The sequence below is a fragment of the Felis catus genome, chromosome E1 (assembly GCF_018350175.1).
Source record: "Felis catus isolate Fca126 chromosome E1, F.catus_Fca126_mat1.0, whole genome shotgun sequence".
Lineage (NCBI taxonomy): Eukaryota > Metazoa > Chordata > Mammalia > Carnivora > Felidae > Felis > Felis catus.
In genome coordinates this window covers 11,328,740-11,348,801 of record NC_058381.1, presented here as the reverse complement: position 1 = coordinate 11,348,801, position 20,062 = coordinate 11,328,740, and the positions used below count along the sequence as shown (strand labels likewise).

General features: G+C 58.3%; 1 protein-coding gene across 1 annotated transcript in view; it reads left to right on the top strand.

Moving 5' to 3' along the window:
• MYO15A (myosin XVA) overlaps positions 1-20,062 on the top strand; it is a 52,475-nt gene that overhangs the window by 9,781 nt on the left and 22,632 nt on the right. The window contains exons 7-35 of the mRNA XM_045044546.1: positions 3,237-3,340; positions 3,476-3,539; positions 4,429-4,542; positions 5,085-5,246; positions 6,624-6,737; positions 7,207-7,265; positions 7,352-7,475; positions 7,731-7,826; positions 8,245-8,376; positions 8,924-9,049; positions 9,750-9,827; positions 10,612-10,760; positions 10,876-10,921; positions 11,113-11,237; positions 11,679-11,796; positions 12,122-12,297; positions 12,811-12,895; positions 13,622-13,675; positions 13,771-13,852; positions 13,936-14,066; positions 14,573-14,668; positions 15,701-15,936; positions 17,422-17,603; positions 17,929-18,001; positions 18,194-18,385; positions 18,702-18,862; positions 18,970-19,064; positions 19,609-19,735; positions 19,947-20,014. Of these exons, the coding sequence (XP_044900481.1) occupies positions 3,237-3,340; positions 3,476-3,539; positions 4,429-4,542; positions 5,085-5,246; positions 6,624-6,737; positions 7,207-7,265; positions 7,352-7,475; positions 7,731-7,826; positions 8,245-8,376; positions 8,924-9,049; positions 9,750-9,827; positions 10,612-10,760; positions 10,876-10,921; positions 11,113-11,237; positions 11,679-11,796; positions 12,122-12,297; positions 12,811-12,895; positions 13,622-13,675; positions 13,771-13,852; positions 13,936-14,066; positions 14,573-14,668; positions 15,701-15,936; positions 17,422-17,603; positions 17,929-18,001; positions 18,194-18,385; positions 18,702-18,862; positions 18,970-19,064; positions 19,609-19,735; positions 19,947-20,014 (3,369 nt within the window). The remainder of the gene's footprint in view (positions 1-3,236; positions 3,341-3,475; positions 3,540-4,428; positions 4,543-5,084; positions 5,247-6,623; positions 6,738-7,206; positions 7,266-7,351; positions 7,476-7,730; positions 7,827-8,244; positions 8,377-8,923; positions 9,050-9,749; positions 9,828-10,611; positions 10,761-10,875; positions 10,922-11,112; positions 11,238-11,678; positions 11,797-12,121; positions 12,298-12,810; positions 12,896-13,621; positions 13,676-13,770; positions 13,853-13,935; positions 14,067-14,572; positions 14,669-15,700; positions 15,937-17,421; positions 17,604-17,928; positions 18,002-18,193; positions 18,386-18,701; positions 18,863-18,969; positions 19,065-19,608; positions 19,736-19,946; positions 20,015-20,062) is intronic.

Here is a 20,062-nt window from a genome sequence, read left to right as displayed (position 1 = left end):
AGTCCAGGCAAGGGAGGACAGTGGCTTGGGCCAGGGAAGTGGTGATGGAGATGGTGAGCACAGTTAGACCCGGGTGCAGTTTAAAGGTCAGCCAGAGACTTGCTGAAGGCCAGATTGGCATGTGACAGAGTGGGTCGGTCCGGGGGCAACCCCAGGCATTTGGACTGAGCCACAGGCAATGTGGAGGTGCCATCAGCTACATGGGTAGGGCTGTGGAGAAAAGACACAGGTACTCTGAGGTGTCTGCTGGGCATCCAGAGATGTTGGGAAGGTGGCAGACGTACCATGAGCCTAGAGCTCAGGGACGGTGAGGCTGGAGGCGAAGCCCCACCAACTGAGACTCCAGAACCTGACTCTCAGACTCCCTGCCCCAGACTATGAAGATTTGCAAGTGGCCGCAGCGTCCCAGCCAATGGCAATCTTGGCAGGGGATCCAGGGGCATCAGGAAATGTGTGCGTTGAGCCCCTCCTGTTTGCTCGGGGCTTTCATTATGTTGTCGCGCGAGAGCCTCATGGCAGCCCTGGGAGGCAGGCATGTTTGCGTCCATTTATGGATGCGGAGACTGGGGCCTGGGAAGGGAGATGACTTACCCAGTGTCCCCAGGTGAGAGGGTGGAGGAGCTGGGATTTGAAGCCCAAGGCAGAGAGCTGTCTTAGCAGGGGTCGGGGAGGACAGTCGTGGTCGTGGGACGTGCCAGGCATTCTGTAGAGGTAAGGATGGGCCCGCCAGCTGGGATGGTCACCGCCTCATTTCCCAGCTGCCGCTCTGCCCTGCTCGTGTAATCCGACAGTCCTTTCCCAGGGTCAGTTTCAGGCACACTCTTAAACAATCCAGGGTTTTATTTATTTATTTATTTTAAAATTTTTTTTTTTTTAACGTTTATTTATTTTTGAGACAGAGAGAGACAGAGCCTGAACGGGGGAGGGTCAGAGAGAGAGGGAGACACAGAATCTGAAACAGGCTCCAGGCTCTGAGCTGTCAGCACAGAGCCCGACGCGGGGCTTGAACTCACGGACCGCGAGATCATGACCTGAGCCGAAGTCGGCCGCTTAACCGACTGAGCCACCCAGGCGCCCCGACAATCCAGGGTTTTAAACAACGTCTCTTGCTTTGGCTCCACCTTACCCATCTATGGGCGTCATCGTCAACCTCTCTGTCATCAGTCAGCAGGGTAGTGCCACGGGGTACCACCCAAACCTTCCAACGTGCTGGAGGAAGTCTCAGGGTTCCCTTTTGTTGGACTAGTTCTGGCCACGTGTCCTCACTGGATCCGGTTGTGTCTTGATTGGCCGAGGCCCCGGCCACGGGCTCTGCGTCTGGGCCGGGAACGTGAGCAGCATTCCGCGGGGTGGAGGGTTGCTGGATGCCGCCCAGCCCAAACCGCAGGCTGTCACCCCACCTGCGGGTTGAGCCAGGGGCCCCCACAGGACCAGATGTTCACCCGTCCAGAACACCAGTCCTCTCCCCAGCCCCAGGCTGGGTGCTAGGAACAGAGACACGGCTGACCCACGCTCAGGCCCAGGCGGATCTCAACTTACTGAACCACCCTAGGCCAGTTCCCCCTCTTGTCTGGGCCTCATTCTGTTCCTTCACATGGTAGACGTGGTATTTCCTGGACTGAACGGGACCAGGAGAGTGAACAGATGGAGGGGGCTGGCACCTTCCCCAAAGTAACATTTCTGCAGACGCTGGGCCTTCCCTGCCTCTTCCCTGAGAATTTATCGGGAGGAAATGACTCAGCCAGAAAATGCTGTACACCCGACACACACATGCTTGTCACGGTGTTGTGATCTCACTCTTATAGACTCTGGAGTCCCCGGGAACGTTACCTCGCCTTTCCAAGTCCGTTTCCTGATCCGTAAAACGGGTGACATCAGCACCTACCTCCTGAGATTGTTGACACCCGTGTAATTAGGGCAAAGAGTCTGGCACATGGTAGGTGCTTAATAAACGAGAGCGGTGACTGGCTACGCCTTGGGCAGTTCTGCTGTCGTGAAATGCTAGTTCTCTTGAGATCTGTGGAGCAGGTATCTTATGAGGGCCTCCCACGCCCCTGCTCCCGTGTAGACGCTGGGGTCCCAGAGGTTGCAAACAGACAAACATTCCTGCTGTGGGGGCTGACATTCTAGTGAGGGAGACGTGATACAAAGAAGTGAGGGGAGGGGCGCCTGGGTGGCTCAGTCGGTTGAGCGTCTGACTTCGGCTCGGGTCATGATCTCACGGTTCGTGGGTTCAAGCCCCGCGTCGGGCTCTGTGCTGACAGCTCGGAGCCTGGGGCCTGGAGCCTGCTCCGGATTCTGTGTCCCCCTCTCTCTCTGCCCCTCCCCTGCTCTCACACCCTATCTCTTTCTGTTTCTCAAAAATAAATAAGCATTAAAAAACATTAAGAAGAAAAAAAAGAAGTGAGGGGATTTGCCAGTGGTGCAGAGGGAGCGGACTCTGGTCCAGAGGCTGGCTGGGGCCTGGGTATCGAGGGGCCAGTCAGAAGGGCTGAGGTGCCCTGCAGAGAGGGGGAGGGAAAAAGAGAGGCCAGCCGGGGGCTGGACTGTGCAGGGCGTGCGGTCAAGGCAAAGGCTTGGCTTTGAGCCTGAGGTGGTCATGGGGATGGGGATGGGGTGAAGGGGACATCCCCAGAGCCTTTTGGCACGTGGGCCGAGCAGACTCCCACACCCTGGGGCCACGCTGCAGGCCCCAGGCCGGGACAGCTGGGGTCTCTGAGATTCGTGGGTTTGCCCACCCCGGAGGCCCAGAGGGGTCGGTGGTCCCTCCATGGTCTAAGGACCCTGGTGACCTGGTGGGAGAGGGGGTCAGTCCTACAGGTGACCTGCTTCTGTTCTTGTGCCTCTCTCCTCCTCCTCCATCCTGGGGACTCCTGAAGATAAAGGTACTTGGAGTGTGCACGTGTGCCTGTGTGTGTGTACGTGGTACACACGCTCGTGTGCGAAGGCAGGATGCGCAGGAAGAGGCATCCAAAGGCCCGTCCTGGCTGGGGGCTGTGGTGGGAGGGGCGGGGCTGGGAGAGGGTAGCTGCGGCCTGAGTGTGGGGGTTGGCAGCATGAGGCGGGCATTGGGGGACACTGGGGAGACCCAAGGGTTCTACAGGGAGCCCACCTGTGGTTGCCCCTCACACAGGGGGTCCTTGGGGAGGTCTGTGTCTGGGAAAACCTAGGGGTGGCCCTAGCCATGCTCCCTACTCTAGGCCCCCAGAACAATTCCCACATCTTCTGGGGTCCAGATCCTGGAGGCAACACCCCTCTTGGAGTCCTTCGGTAACGCCAAAACTGTCAGGAATGACAACTCCAGCCGCTTCGGGAAGTTTGTGGAGGTCTTTCTGGAAGGGTGAGTGGGACGGTGGAGGGACCCCCAAAGGCCTTGCAGGGCACTCCGCGTCCTGGTGCAGCCCCTGAGAGCCCACACCAGCGACTCCACCCACCCAGCCACCCTGCACGAGCTGACTGTGCTCCCCCACTCCAGGGGCGTGATTTCTGGTGCCATAACCTCCCAGTACCTGCTCGAGAAATCCAGGATTGTGTTTCAGGTGGGCCAGGCCCTTCCAGACCCTTGTGTGTTGGGACGGGCTGGGGGTATGCAGATACTCAGAGCCTGACACGTGGCAGGGCTGGGTAAATGTTGAATTAATGAACAAAGACGTGTCCGTGTGAGCATGTGATCTGCTCCCCTCTCTCCCCCCCTACAGCCACATTGACTCTTTTCTTGTCCCTGAAGCACACCAGCCATGATCCTGCCTCAGGACCTTTGTACCTACGATTTCTTCTATCTGAGCACTCTCAACGCCCCCCCCCCCCCCAGACACCTACATGACCAAACCCCTCACCTCCTCCAAGCCTTCCCTGAAATGTCATCTGCTCAGGGAAGCCACCCCATTTAGAATGAAGTCCCTCTCCACCCCCCTGGAGCCCTGCCCCACCCCCTCCCCTGCTTTATTTCTCTCCAGAGCTCTTGTCTCTATCTGACAGGTTTTAACCAGTGATTTGTTGAGTGTCTATCTCCCCAGCTATCAGGTGGGCTCCGTGAGGTCGAGGCTTCTGTCTCTCTTGTTCCTCGCTGGGTCTCAGGGGCCTACAGCAGGGCCTGGAATACAGTTGTCCCTCAGCCACCCTGGCTGGGTAAACCATCAGGAGGTCCCGTGTGTGCACATCTGGGCTGTGGACGCAGCATAGGCAGGTGTGTGTGCCCAGCGTGCACAAGCGAAGAAAGGCTGTCTTTCTCCTGTTTCTCCCAACGGAATTAAATCTTGACCAGAGCCCCCTCCCTACCACCATACCAGTCCCCCACCCAGTGCCAGGCTGGGAGCTTACTCATCACAGAGGTGCCCGGTCTCAACTGTGGGCCCTGGCATCGTGTGTGTGTCTGGGGGTCACCTAGGTGGTGGCTCCCTTTTCTGCACCCACCTATCCGCCCTATAGGCCAAAAATGAAAGGAACTACCACATCTTCTACGAGCTGCTGGCCGGGCTGCCCGCCCAGCTCCGACAGGCCTTCAGTCTGCAGGAGGCCGAGACCTACTACTACCTGAACCAGGTGAGTACCCGCAGGTGTCCAAGGGCCCCCCCGGCCTGGCACCCCTGCCCCATCACCCAGGGGGACTGAGAGAACCAACTCATGGCGTCCTAATAGCCAGCCAGCGTAGGCGATGGGGTTTGGGGGCATGAGTTTGGATTGAAAGTGTCTCATCACGGCAAGGGTGACAGGCATCTTTAGGGTCCACGGTGGGGGTAAGAGAGGCCTACCTGACTCTTCATTTCTCTATAGCTTAGAACAGCACTAAGCAGCTTGGAGCTCCTGCACTTCCCTTTTCGGGCCTCAGCTTCCTCATCTGTAAAGTGGGGACAGCATAATGCCACTCGTTAGGGATGCGGTGAGGAGGAGATGAGGAAAGCTACACCAAGGGCTTTGCACCTGCTCAGAGCCTCCTGGCCCGTGGGAATGGGAGTGCCCGCCTTGGGCCACACTGCCAGTGAGCCAGGGCAGGGACCTCGAGAGCCCCCAGCCCCCAGGGCCCTCAGGGACCCTGGGCAGGGGCCGGGGGCTCTCAAGGTCCCCCGGCCCCTGCCCTCGCCCAGGGTGGGAACTGTGAGATCTCAGGGAAGAGCGACTCGGACGACTTCCGCCGGCTCCTGGCCGCCATGGAGGTGCTGGGCTTCAGTGGCGAGGACCAGGACAGCATCTTCCGCATCCTGGCGTCCATCCTGCACCTGGGCAACGTCTACTTTGAGAAGTACGAGGTGAGAGAGCCCACGGCTTGCCGTGGGGCCCTGGCACCCTCGGGACACAGATCATCTTCTCAGAGGCTTGCGGGCCATGCGTATTTGCCTTTCAGGTTCCGCCACGCACATATCATTTGTTCCCTCAAACAATGGGGTTGCTCATCTTCTTATGGATGTATCAGAGCTCTTTGTATATGTGAAGGAAATCGGCCCTTTGCCTCAGATATGAATTATGAATATGTTCCCTGGATTACCATTTATATTTTGTTTACAAAAATTTTTTTAATCTCAAAAATTTTCTATTTTTGAGACACACACACACACACACACACACACACACACACACACACACACAGGGTGCAAGTTGGGGAGGGGCAGAGAGAGAGAGGGAGACACAGAATCCGAAGCAGGCTCCAGGCTCCGAGCTGTCAGCACAGAACCCAGTGCGGGGCTCGAACGCATGAACCGTGAGATCATGACCTGAGCTGAAGTTGGACGCTCAACGGACTGAGCCACCCAGGCGCCCCAATATTTTGATTTGTATCCAGGTTTTTTTCATGTTTTACTTGGTGGTTGGTTTGGTTTGGGTTTTGCCATGTAGATTTTTAGAATTATTCTCAGGCATTTGGTTTATCAATCTTGTATAAATTTTAGATTTTTTTCTTATCACTTTTAGAGAGACTCATCTCTTTAAAATTACAACAGATTTCTCCCATAATTTTTTCAAACCCTTTTATGGTGTGTGTGTGTGTGTGTGTGTGTGTGTGTGTGTGTGTGTGTGTGTGTTAATATTTAATCTTTGGCTTATCAGGAATTTATCCCAGTAAAGTTTGAGGTAGGAATTCAATTCCTTTTTTTCCACATGATTCCTCAGTTTTACTAATCCTGTAATTTGAGAAATACCTACTCACCATGTATTAAGTTCTTACGTACATTTTTGCCTAATTCCCAATTTTCTGTTGTGCTTCGTTAACCAATGTATTATGTGTCTGTTCCCAGACTGTTTTAATTATCGTAGCTTTATAACGTCAGGCTATCTCATAGGGCCTCCTTCACTCTTTCGGAATTTTCCTGGTTATTCTAGCTTATGTTTTTAATTTTTATTTTCTTTAATGTGTGGTTTTTTTTTGGGGGGGGAGGGGAGAGTGGGAGAGGGGCAGAGACCAAGGAAGAGAGAGAATTCCAAGCAGGCTCTGTGCTGTCAGCTCAGAGCCTGGCTAGGGGCTTGAACTCATTAACTGTTAGGTGATGACCTGAGCTGAGATCATGACCTGAGCTGAAACCAAGAGTCGACACTTAACCACCTGAGCCACCCAGGTGCCCCTACCTTGCTTGTGTTTTTTATATGAACTTTAAACCCAGTTTGAAACGCAGTCCTATTGCTATTTTGCATAGACAGATGCACAGGAGACGGCCTCGGTGGTGAGTGCCCGGGAGATCCAGGCCGTGGCGGAGCTGCTGCAGATCTCCCCCGAGGGCCTGCAGAAGGCCATCACTTTCAAAGTGACCGTGAGTCCTTGGGGGACCCGGATCTACCAAGCCTCCTGCCGGCCCTTAGACAGCATGGACTCCTCCCTCTGCCTGGCTGGTTCTTCCCTTTTCCACGCCTACTCTTCCTTTAAGACCTGATACAGGCATTCCCCCACCTCCAGTGGGCCACCCCTGACCCCTGTCTGGGTCATTACTTCCTCCAGGCTCCCACAACCGCTGGCCCTTTGTCCCATCCCAAGGCTGATCTCACTGTGTCTGTCTGCTCATGCCTGTGTCTCCCCCCTTAGACCAGCAGCCCTGTCCCTGCCAGTGTAGGCAGGCAGAGGGGGGATGAGGGTGTCCTGTTCTGCCGCTGGCCAACTGTGTGCCCAGGACCAGTCAGATCATCGTTCCTGCTCCCTTCCCCATGTCCCGCCTCCAATCCTCTGGGGGCTTCCTGGAGGTGGTGGCCAGCCTGCTGTCATTCAGGGGTCTCATCCCTCCCCAGGAGACAATGCGAGAGAAGATCTTCACCCCCCTGACAGTGGAGAGTGCCGTGGATGCCAGGTGAGTCCTGGTCCTCCACGCCTGAGCCCCCAGATCCGAGGCCCCCCCGCACTAGGCCCACCTGCCCCACACCTTCTCTGCTGCAGAGATGCCATCGCCAAGGTGTTGTATGCACTGCTCTTCGGCTGGCTCATTGCCCGGGTCAACGCGCTGGTGTCCCCACGGCAGGACACGCTGTCCATTGCCATCCTGGATATCTATGGCTTTGAGGTAGGGCTGCACGGGTGGGTGAGGGACAGTGGACATAAAACGTCATCTCTCTCACGTCTCTGCCTATAGCCCACACCGTTATCTGTCCTCAGTCTCCTGCCATCACCTTCCCTCACCCGCAAGCACTCCCTGAGGCCACGGAAGGCAGGGAGGGCACTGGGCCGCCAGACAGGGGTGAGCGGGGCCCTGGTGAGGGGCACACATGGGCTACTGGCCAAGGAGGGAGCAGGCCCAGCCTCACCACCCACCTGGCAGGACCTGAGCTTCAACAGCTTCGAGCAGCTGTGCATCAACTATGCAAACGAGAACCTTCAGTACCTGTTCAACAAGATCGTCTTCCAGGAGGAGCAGGTGGGCGGGGCCTCGCTTAGCACTCTTGTCCCCTCCTGACTGGGCAGTGGGCCTCCTCGGAGCCTGACAGGATATGCTGGTCCTTTAGGGGCAAACCGGAGGGTGTCAGGTGAAATAGAGGGAAAGGCATTCTAAGCCAAGGGCCAGCACATGTGAAGGCCTGTGCTCTGGAGGGGAAGACGCTTGGTGCTGAGCCCAGAGAGAAGCCCTCTTAGGGGATCCTTCTCACCCCGTACCGGGCTGGCCCAGGTGGAGGGAGAAGCAGGGCTCAGAGGGGGTTCGTGTTGCCCTTCTGGGGAGGGAGCTTCCTGTGCAAGCAGAGGGGCCCCTGGCCAGGCCCCTTCAGGTGGATCCAGCCCGGGAGGTGGGTGGATGGGAGCTGGGCAGGGTGAGGAGGCTGAGCCCCTGACGTCTGCAGGAGGAGTACATCCGGGAACAGATCGACTGGCGGGAGATCACCTTTGCTGACAACCAGCCGTGCATCAATCTCATCTCACTGAAGCCCTACGGCATCCTGCGCATCCTCGATGACCAGTGTTGCTTTCCCCAGGTGAGCCACGGGTGCCCTGTGAGCCTGGTCAGGTTGCTCAACATCTCTGGGCCTCCTGTCCTCATCAGGCCTGAGTCCTGCATTCTTCTGGGCTCTGGCCTGGGGACAGGAGATCAGGACACCCAGCCGGCCATTCACAACCTGGGGGTGGGTGATTGAGGCTGGAGAGGGGGCTGCGGGTGTCCAGAGGAGGGTACTAGCCTGGGAAGTTATAGAAGCCTTCCTGGAGGAGGTGACCTTGAGGTTGGGCCTCAAACTCTTGATTAGAAGACACGAGGGTAGGGTGGGCGCTCTGGGCAGTGGGACTAAACAGTACAAAGAAGGCTGGGCTGGAGGGTGAGGCAGCTGGGAGCTAATGGGACACTCCTGTCTGGGAGGGGGGTCCATTTAAGCCTCCCCACCCAGGGCAATGGGTAGCCAGAGGAAGCTGTGACTTGCTTCTCCCCAGTGCTCCCTGGGAACCAGTTCTCCCTGGAGAACTTGTCACTAGCCCAGGAGCAGGGTACCCAGGTTCCCCACACACCCGCTGACCCTCGCCTGCCCCCAGGCCACAGATCACACATTCCTGCAGAAGTGCCATTACCACCACGGCGCCAACCCGCTCTACTCCAAACCCAAGATGCCACTGCCCGAGTTCACCATCAAGCACTACGCAGGCAAAGTCACCTATCAGGTGAGACCCGAGACAGCACGCACGGCCCCCAGTGCCGCTGTTCCCCGCAGCTGAAGATGGAAGGGCAACGTGGGCTGCGAACGCTCCCACCTGGTTCTAGTTCTGGCCCTGCCGATCCTCAGCTGTGTGACCCTGGGCAAATTGCTTCACCTCTCTGAGCCCATCTCCTTATCTGGAAGATGGGGATAACGATAATGCCCATCTCACGTGCTGAGTGTGAGAAGCCTGGGGCTGGGGGTGGGTGATAAAGAGTAACTGTTATCAGTAGTGATGTGGTCACTCTCATCACTGTTATCTGACACATTCCAGCTTTTGTCCCCACCTGGGCCTCATTTTCCTCATCTGTAGGACAGACACAGGACAGTGTCCTCCACCGAAGAGGGGGCTAAGAGCCACACTGGTCATGTGAAGCTTTGGCTAGGACTCCCCTCCCTGGAGGATGGGAAGGGTAGTGGAGGCAGAAGGGGAGAGGACCATAGCAGGGGGAAGAATCCAGCACCTCCTAGGACAGATAGGGAGATGGGAAGCCTGGAGGGGCAGGGCCAGGGTCCCCCAGGGGCTGTGAGCCCCTGACCTGCTGGAGGGAGGCAGGGAGGAGGAGGGGAGCAGACAGGCTGATGCACATGGGGGTAGGGGTAGGCTGTCCCCCCTGCCTACCAGTGGGTCCAACCCAAACTGCCCTGTTGTTCCCCCTTTGCAGGTGCACAAGTTCCTAGACAAGAACCATGACCAGGTGCGCCAGGATGTGCTCGATCTCTTTGTGCGGAGCCGGACACGGGTGAGCAAGCCTCGCCTCCTGCCCTCTGGCCCTGCCCCAGAGCACACAGCCTACCATCAGGCCCCTCTCTTAGTCCAGGAAATGGGGAGGTCCCCTGGCGCTGGTCTCGCCTCTGACTCGTCCTGGCCCCGGCCAGGTTCTGACCTTGACCCCAACCCTAACCCAGAGTCTTGCCTTGCTCTGTCTTTTCTTCCATTCTTGATCCTGTCTCCTGAAGGTCTGTGCCCCTGGCCGGCCCCACTGCATTGCCTTGTCTGTCCTCTGGCCCATCCTGGCCCTGCCCACCCAGCTGTGCCCTGCCTCATCCCCTCACTGAGCAGTTCTCCCAAATGGCCTGTTGTGCTCAGCCACCCACCCCACTCTCTGGACCTCCACCTTCTCTCTTCCAAATGGGAACCCTCCTCCTGAGGTCATTGCCAGAGTTCATGACCATGTGTGTAACAGGCCAGCTCAGGTGCACAGTCAGTGCCTGTGTGTTCCCCAGACTGAAGAAAAAAAAAGTCAGCCCAACCATGGGATAGGTCCTCTGCGAGGCACAGATCACCCTGACTCGGGAGGTGTGTGATCTGGGAGGACAGCAGCCTTGCAGAGAGGGCAGGGGCCCAGTGGGTTAGTTTGCTGATCACTTCGGTTTGGAGATTTGACTCCTTTTGTTCTTAACTCCTTTTATCCACCCCCTCAACCTCTATTCCCTCATTTCTGTCTCTCGGCCCCCATCTCTCCCCGTTTCCCTGTCTCTCGGTGCCTTGACCACTGTCCCGGCCTGCTGCCCGCCCCTGCTCAGGTGGTGGCACACCTCTTCTCCAGCCACGCGCCACAGGCTGCCCCTCAGCGCCTGGGCAAGAGCAGCTCCGTCACCCGGCTCTACAAGGCGCACACAGTGGCCGCTAAGTTCCAACAGTCGCTCCTGGATCTGGTGGAAAAGATGGAGAGGTGAGCATGGCGGGCGGGTGGGCACCCAGCCTCACCTCTGACCCACCCCGTGACCCTCGGGTAAGCACCTCGCTTCCCTGGGACCTCATACTACCCTCCTCCCACCTCCGTCCAGGTGTAACCCCTTGTTCGTACGTTGCCTGAAGCCCAACCACAAGAAGGTATGTGATGATGGCTGAGGTCCCTGGGAGAGCCATATTCTCTTCCCCATGCTGTGTGACCTTGGGCAAGTGGCTGTGCCTCTCTGGACCTCCATCTTCCCAGCCCACTGTGGGAGCTATTTGTCATCGATAGTGCCATTTGCACACGGGTGGGCTAGTATGCCAACTCCTCATCTGGGCTTTCCTTACAGGAGCCAGGCCTCTTTGAGCCAGATGTGGTAATGGCACAGTTACGCTATTCGGGGGTGCTGGAGACCGTGCGGATCCGCAAGGAGGGCTTTCCAGTGCGCCTGCCCTTCCAGGTGTTCATCGACAGGTACCTCAGCCAGGGTGGGTCCTGAGCTGCCCAGATCCTTATCCAGCTCCCCCATGGCCCCAGGAATACAGAACCCAAGGCAGGACAGAGCTTGCTGTGCACAGTTGCTCAGGTTGTGTGCCACACGAGATTATTACCTGCTAGCTGTCACGTGGCAGGTACATTTCTTATTTTGCATTTTCTCATGCTTTTATTGTTAACGCGTGGAGATTCCGAGGGAATAATTCTAGGTTATTATGACAAGTTTCCAGCAGATGGCGGTAAAGCGTCTTATTCGACTGAAACTGTTGGGATTTTCTGAGTCAGAAGTGGCGCCTGGGGATGGAGTGCCTATTTCTGATTAGAAGACACTATGACTAGAGCCTCTGCTGGAGACTCCGTGGTCTAGCGGGCAGCTGGGGGTAGGTCCCTTAGCCCCAGGCTGAGTTTGCACCCCTGCAGGTACCGCTGTCTAGTGGCCCTCAAACACAACCTGCCAGCCAGTGGGGACATGTGTGTGTCGGTGCTGAGCCGGCTGTGCACGGTCACGCCAAATATGTACCGCGTCGGTGTCAGCAAGGTGAGTGCCACCCCACACGCGGTCCCTGAAGCCCCGCGTTCAGGGGTTTTAGAACCGGAGCCTCTGGAGTCAGAAATGCCCAAACTAAAGATCCCTGGCCCGGAGGCCGCGCAGTCGAGTTTGGTCGATGGAATGCTCACTCTGCCTCTGGACCTTTGCTCGGGCAGCTCCCACGGTCTAACGCACCGTCCCTCTTTGTTCTCCCTCTCCAAACTCAGCCTGCGCCGCTGCCCCATCTAGTCTGTCTCCACCGCCTTCTGGAGGGGAGGGGCCCAGTCCACTCCCCAGGCCCTTATGTGCCTCGACGCCTGCCTCCTCTCCTCAGCTGTTCCTGAAGGAACACCTACACCAGCTGCTGGAGAGCATGCGCGAGCACGTCCTGAACCTGGCCGCCGTCACGCTGCAGAGCTGCCTCCGCGGCTTCTTCATCCGGCGGCGTTTCCGCTCCCTGCGCCGCAAGATCATCCTGCTGCAAAGTCGGGCCCGTGGCTACCTGGCCAGGTACAGCCCAGACACGGCAGGCCTCCCCCGAGGCCTAGGGCTAGGCGAGGCTTGGGAGAGGCCATACCTGAACTGGGGCAGTAAGCCCCCTGGCCTGGCGGCGTGCAAACTGAGAGTCGGGGCCTCTGCGGGAAGGATGTTGGGATTCTCTAGGTCTCTGCTTTTGGACGTCCCGCCCACCTACCCCCTGGCCCTTGTGACTGATGGGCGGGAATCTTTCCAGCCAAGAGGGGTCCCACCCTGCATCCTAGGAGCCCCAGTAGGATGTACATGCTGGAGACAGGTTAATCCAGGCCCTGCCACTTAATGTGCTGTGTGATCTTGGCTAAGTCACTGCCCCTCTCTGAGCTCCAGCTTCTCTTTGTAGCACAGGGCTGCCACACTGACCGTGGGCAGTGATACCCAGGCCAGGCTGGCGTGGGCATCTCCGTATCTCCGTCACCTTGTGATCCCAACCCCTGCCCCTCCGTCCCCCGACCCCCCACCGAACACTTCTTTCCTCCCCACCCCCAGGCAGCGGTATCAGCAGATGAGGAGGAGCCTGGTGAAGTTCCGGTCCCTGGTACACACATACGTGAACCACCGGCATTACCTCAAGGTACAGTCCCACCCCTCACCCTCCTCCCGGGAGCCAGGCGGCAGGGAGAGGGAGGAGGCACTTAGCACCCAGGAGGAGACTGTTGGCCTCAGACAGTCTTGGGTTCGAATCCCCGCTCTGCCACTTCCTAGCTGTGACCTTGGCCTTCTGTATCCTCACTTTACCTGTTTACCCCCTGGGGTCTTGGAGGGGGGCGAGTTCAATGAGCTGTTGCGCGGGAAGGAATTGGCCTGTGCCGGGTTCACGGTGGGGCCTTGAGCAGTTGGGTATGATAGAATTTGTCGACCTGAGCAGCACTGGATATGGTCTTGCTCTTACCTTAATGCCAGTCTTGGCTTATTGTCATCTAAACCAACCACCAGAAAGACAATTGCAATCCCCAAGGCCCCGAAGAACCACCTGGCTTCTACTGAAGGTTTTGTGGAGCTCAGAGAGGATTCCATCGCACATCTCTCGGCTTCTTCCCAGAAAGCCCCCTGTGGGTCTTTCCCTTTCCCCAAAGTATTACTCCCTCTGCCCCTTACCGCTTTCTCTTTTTCCCTTCCTTTCCTGTTTCTCTGGCCACGCTTTTGCCTTCCCTCTGCCATCTGCGAGGCGGGGCAGATGCCCCCTTTGCTTCTCTCGCCCGCTGCCTCGTGCCGGGCCGGCTGGGGCCGCCCCCCGGGCCCGAGGCCTGCCGTCGCCTCTGCCCACCATTCCCCGCCTTGACCATCTGCTCTCCTGCAGCTGAGGGCAGAGCGGAGGCTCCGGGCGGAGGAGGCGCGGCTGCGGGAGCAGGAGGTGGGTGTGGGGGCCGGGCGGCAGCCAGGACAAGAAGGGAGGCTTGCAGGTAGAGTTGTGGCGGGCCTGGCCCTCACTAGGCGCCGTCCCTCCAGGAGCTGAGCAAGCGGGAGGTGGTGGCCGTGGGGCACCTGGAGGTACCCGCTGAGTTGGCGGGACTCTTACAAGCCGTGGCAGGTACTTCCGTGTCGGACGGTGGGGTGGGGGTGGGCGTGGGCAGGCACAGGAGCCTGGCACCTCATACCCTCCTCTCTCCACAGGCCTCAGGCCAGCCCGGGTGCCCCGGGTGGTCCCCGTGCGGACTCCCCGGCTCCAGACCGAGCCCCGTGTCACACTGCCCCTGGATATCAACAACTACCCCATGGCCAAGTTTGTTCGATGCCACTTTAAGGTAATGGCTGGCATAGGCCCAAGTGGCTCTGGCCAGTGGGCGCTGACCAATTAAAGCTAACACTGTACTTGTCCGGGGGCCGGCTCCTGGCTGTGCCCTGTGGCATGGGGTAATGAGCCCTTGAGTTGTGGATCGTGAGGAGTCTGGGGGCTCCCGGGGAAGCGCTGGACAGAAGCAGTGGGCCCTCGGGGGCTTAGGAAGCGGCTATTTGCCAACCAGTTGGAAATATTCCAGAAATTTAACAACCGGTAGGGCCACAGTCATCCCTACTCTCACTTCTGGCTCTCCAGGAAGGGGGGCTCTCCAAGGGGCGCAGATAGTCTCCACCGCCACCTTGCTGAGGGCCAGAGTCTGCCCCTCTTCAAGCCTCAGTTTCTCCATCCATACACTGGGGAAAGGAGCCCTTACCTCACAGGCTCCTGTGCCCCCACCTGGCATAGGGCAGTGGATCCAGATGTGCCCGTGAGTCCCAGGTCTGTCCCCACGCCCCTGCTCCGTGCCCCCAGGAACCTGCCTTCGGGATGCTGACCGTGCCCCTGAAGACACCCCTCATGCGGTTGCCAGTAGAGTGCCATGCAGAAGCCGTGAGCGTCTTCAAGTTGGTATGGGTCTGCCCAGGTCACCCCTGAATTCACAGGCCTTGAGGCCCCTTGTCTCTCTCCCCTGGATGCTCCACTAGCCCAAGCCCTTAAGCCCAGCCCTCTTCTTTGGAGGAAAGACTTCTGGGGGTGGGGGTGGGGGTGGGACCAGGAGATAAAATCTGGGCTCCACTCTGGGCTAGGCTTTGAGGATTGGGAGTCTTTCTTCTCCCAGCCATCTTCCTGGCAAAGAGGCTGCCCCGGGGCCTTTGTGGAGCTTCCCAGGAACAGCAAGAATAGATCAGGCCCTCTCCTCGAGGACTTCCTAGTCTGAGGGTGGAGGTAGAGTAGGCCTAGTCCGAGGGGGAAGGTAGAGTAGGCCTGAACAGTGACTACAAACATGGACAGGGATTAGGCATGGCGGCCGGGGAGTCCAGACTGGGCCCCTAATCCAGTCCTGGACAGAATCAAAGAGGGGGCGTGTGAGCTAGGGTGGAAGGGGTCAGAATTCACCAGCCAGGACAAATGGAGAAGGCACAGAGGGAAGAGGGACTTGATGTAGTCAGGACACATCAGTGGATGAGAGTGAGAAGAGCAGGGGCAAGAAGGGGTCAGGAGGTCTTGGCTGACAGATCTGGAACTTGGGATTTCATTCTAACGGCCCTAGGGAGCCAAGGAAGGTGCTTCTATGGGAGGTGGTGTGGTCAGATATGAATGTTAGAAAGTACTCTCCGGGGCCTGGATGGAGTAGGAGGTGAGGGGCTGGCTGGAGGCCAGGGATGCAGGGAGGGCTGGGGCTGTATGGGCAGCTGTAGTGGGACATTCATGAACAGGTGAGAAGGTCAGTATGTGCTTTGGGTCTTGACTTTTTTCATAGTCGGGATGGGCCACCTGGTCATTTGGCATAGGATGTGGCAATTATATTGTAACACAGGGGGCCGTTACGTGAGCTTTCCTGGGACGCATGGGAAACACGTGAGAGGGGTGCCCGTCGGGGGTGGGGCCCTGGCAGGAACAACCTTCCAAGAGGCCCAGGAGAATCTGTTTGTGGCCCAGATCCTGCGCTTCATGGGCGACCCCCACCTGTATGGCGCCCAGGAAAATGTCTTCGGGAACTACATTGTGCAGAAGGGTCTGGCGGTGCCCGAACTTCGGGATGAGATCTTGGCACAGCTGGCCAACCAGGTGTGGCGCAACCCCAGCACCCACAATGCCGAGCGGGGCTGGCTCTTACTGGCTACCTGCCTCAGTGGCTTTGCACCTTCATCGCGCCTCAACAAGTACCTGCTCAAGTGAGTGGAACCGGGCAGGGCCAGGGCATGGGGACGGTGACGCTGGCATGAGACCCTGGGCTGGGATGTTAAAGGGCCGGCCAGGAGTGAGGTCTCTGTGCTTGGAAGCTGAGGCATGGGGGGGCCGGTCAGGGGCTGTTCTCTTTCTCTCTTGGGCTCAGAGGAAGAAAGAAGGGCAGGTCTTCACTGTGGAGAGTAGGGCTCAGGTAAAACTGGATAAAGGATTTGCAGAGCTCAGAGGGTGGCAAGACCGGGGTGTGGGGAGTTTGGGAAAAAGGCACTGATCTCATGTCATGGGAGTAGAGCGTGTCTGGACTCGAGAGAGTCTGGGTTCAAATCCCAACTCAACCTATAAAGCGTTGTAATTGCTATGTGAGCGAGGTTATTGTCAGCATCCTGATGGTATTGATAATGATGATGAGGCCGATGATGATGATGATGATGATGATGATGATGATGATGTCACCCTGTTGGGTGAGAAGGATGATTTGCAAGAGAAAGAGCTCAGGCAGGCCCTGGGTGTAAACCCTAGCTCTGACACCTATCTGCTGTGTGTCCTGGGGCAACTCCCTGCCCTTCTGTGAGTCTCTTTTCTCGCCTGTAAATTAGGAATGGTAACAGGATCCACCTTACGGGGTGGGTGTGAGCCTAAGAGTGTACAGAGCTTCACCTGGGCTGTGTGCAGTAGGTGGGCAGCTCACTTGGTCAGTCTTGCTGCCAGGTTGGGACCACTGCCTTGCTGTGCGGGACTTCCTGTGGGCACAGTTCTAGGTTCCTTCTTTCGGCCACTCTGGGCCTACTCCCTGCTGCTCCTGGCCAGGCCCGACAGCAGCAGGAAGGGGGACAGGAAGCCAGGTATGTGGATCACCTGCCCTGGCAGGGATCAGGCTTGTTGGTCCTGGGCCAAGCTGAACCCTCACGGTCATCTCCCGTATAGGTGGGAACCTGGAGGCAGGCTCAGAGAGGGCAGATGACCGCACAGGGGTGCTTGGTGAAGGAATGGAAGGCAGAGTCTTCCAGAGTCCAAGTTCTTGCCCATACCCTGCTGTAGCTCCCAGCCTGTCAATGACATTTTGCTCCAACAAGTTTTGGTGGGCCTTTCTGGAACCTCTTTGGCCTATCCTTTGGATCTCTGTGCCGGCTTAAGATACTTCTGGTTAGCCTGGGATGCTTTCAGCTTAGTCCTAGAACTCTGGGATAGCCTGAGATCTTTTTTAGTCTAGCCCCAGAACTCTGGGACTGACCTGAGACCCTTCAGCCTAGTCCTGGACCTCAGGGCTGTCCTGGGACCCCTTTAGTATCATCCCAGAGCTCTGGACCATAGCCCGGGACCCTTCTGATCTAGCCTCAGAGCTGGGGCCTTCTCAGCTTCACCTTAGAGCTCTGGACTAGCCTGGGCCCCCGTCAGACTAGACTTAGAATCCCTGTCTATCCTGGCCTAGCCACAGATCCCTCTTCATCCTGGTTCCAACTCTTACCCATCAGGTTTGTGTCTGATTACGGGCGGAATGGCTTCCAGGCTGTGTGTCAACACCGCCTCATGCAGGCCATGGGCCGGGCCCAACAGCAGGGTTCTGGGGCAGCCCGCACCTTTCCCCCGACCCAGCTCGAGTGGATAGCAACCCAGGAGAAGGCCAGCATGGCGTTGGATGTGGGCTGCTTCAACGGTGAGCTGTCCTCTCCACACCTTGTGCTGCCTTCCCTTCTCCCTCTATCCTGCACAAAGGGGCACCTGGAGTCCACGGGCCCCAGTAGAAGCCGTGGGATGTTCTGGAGTGGGGAGGAGCCCTCTGGGTGTGGCTCTGGAAAGAGGTCAGCATGTGGGTGTGGGGGCTGGACCTGGAATGGGGGAAGGGAGCTGGGGCTTCGAGGATGCGGATCCAGGGTCCAGGACAAGAGTGGGGAGGCCTAAGAGCAGGGTGCAGGTGGGGAAGCAGTAGGCCTGGACCTCAGATGCATCCTGGCTGAGCCCAGCACCTGCTGCTCCCCCAGGTGACCAGTTCTCCTGCCCGGTGCACTCCTGGAGCACGGGGGAAGAAGTGGCTGGAGACATTCTGAGGCACAGGTCGGCACCTGGAATGCCCCACCCAGCACATGCTTGTGAACCTGGGAAGGAGGGAGGGGAGGGGCAGAACACCAGATCCCCCGTGGGGTCCGCTGTGGTCATGCTTGGGGTCTGGCTTATGTCCCAGGGTTTTCCTAGGCAGTACCTGTTGGCTGCATCCCTCATTTCTGTCCCTCCATGTGCTGTCACCAGGGGGCTGACAGATGGCTGGCGTGGCTGGACAGTGGCCATGAAGAATGGCGTCCAGTGGGCGGAGCTGGCAGGCCATGACTACGTGCTGGACCTGGTGGCGGATCTAGAGCTGCTCAGGGATTTCCCGAGACAGAAGTCTTACTTCATTGTGGGTGCAGAAGGGCCCGTGGCCGGCAGGGGCGGCCCCAGAGCGTAGGTGGCTACCTGAACCCTTCGTGCAGATGGCCTCTCCCAGCGCAGTGCTCCCCTCCCAACTGCTGGCTAGGAGCTGAGTTCTAAACCTAGGCTTTAAGTAATCTCTGCACCCAATGTGGGGCTCAAACTCACAACCCTGAGCCCGAGAGTCAGATGCTCTACTGCCTGAGCCAGCCAGGCACCCCATTTTTAAAGGGGGAGAGTCAGCCGTTTCCAGGGCTCAGAAGAGAACATGGTGGTTGGGGGGGGGGTGATTCTGGGAGGGCCATGATCTCGCGGGAGGTCAGCTGTTCCTTGTCCCCCTTCCCTACAGGGTGTTTGGGAACAGCTGGGACTCAGACTCAGACACTCCCACCAGACCGGAGCCCCAGGGACATGTGCCCAAAGTGGCTGACTCCGATGGGTACTGCAGCCACAATGAGGACGGTACAAATGGGGAGACTGGGGCCCGGAGAGGGACAGCGACCCACCAAGGTCAACCAGCAGTGGCCACTGTCTCTGGTGGGGAGGGATCCTGGGGGCTGTACAGGGTGATCAGCAGGAGAAAATAACTTGACTTTTCTATCTCCCTCACACACCAGACTCAGACAGCCTTGGAGAACCCTCTGTGCCCCACAAGGGACTGGACTGCTACCTGGACAGCCTCTTTGACCCCGTGCTGTCCTACGGGGATGCGGTAGGCTTGGGATGGGATGTTTGCAGACAGCTGGGACCGCATGTACACATCAAGTCACACACCCACAGGGTGACACAGGAGCCTCTCCCAGCCAGGGCCTGGGAGTGGTTTGTCTCATCTGGGTCTCCTGGGGGCCAAAGGAGGGTGTCCTCATGGCTAGGGAGGCTCCTGGCTGGGACCCCAGAAGGACCCACGGCTGAAGGTTCAGCCCCCTCCTCTGGTGAGAGCCAGCCCCCTCAGGCACCCTTACTCATTCTGGAAACTCCCAGGAGCCCCTGCGTGGCATGATATGTGGCCCTGAGCGGGGTACCGCTCCTCTTTGAACCTGTTGACTCCTCCGTGGAGGGCAGAATGGGTTGGGGGTTTGCAAGGCTGTGGGGGTACTGCCTGGGATGCTGCAGGGACAGAGACTGGGCGTGGAGCAGACACTGGGCTGGCGGGAGGCCCCCAGGACAGAGGAGGTGGCCGGTGTCAGGTGCCCGTTGCCTTGGAACCTCGGGAGTATGGCATTGACGCAGACACTTGAGCCATCTGCTGTCCCCAGGACCTGGAGAAGCCAACAGCCATTGCCTACCGCATGAAAGGGGGAGGCCGGCCTGGCGAAAGTGGCAGCAGCAGCACTGAAGACCCCCCCAGGAGGCCCCCAGAGCCAAAGCCAAAGCCAAAGCCAAGTCAGTGCCTACCGCCAGGGTGGTTCCAGGGTTGGGCAAAGAGGAGGCCCCCCCCACCACTGGTTCTCGGGGCTCCTTCACAGGCGACAATGGGGGCAGCCATGGGTGTGGTGGGGGCGAGTCAACGGCAGGGTGGGGGTTAGATAGGGAATTCCACTTCCCTCCATCTCTCATCCCTTGGGATCTACGCCCTCCGACTTGGCTCCCCCAGTCCCAGGCCTGGATGCCTCCACGCTGGCTCTGCAGCAGGCCTTCATCCACAAGCAGGCCGTGCTACTGGTGAGTGCCGGCTGGGCTGCGGGAGGTGCCCTGAGCACGGGCCCGCCT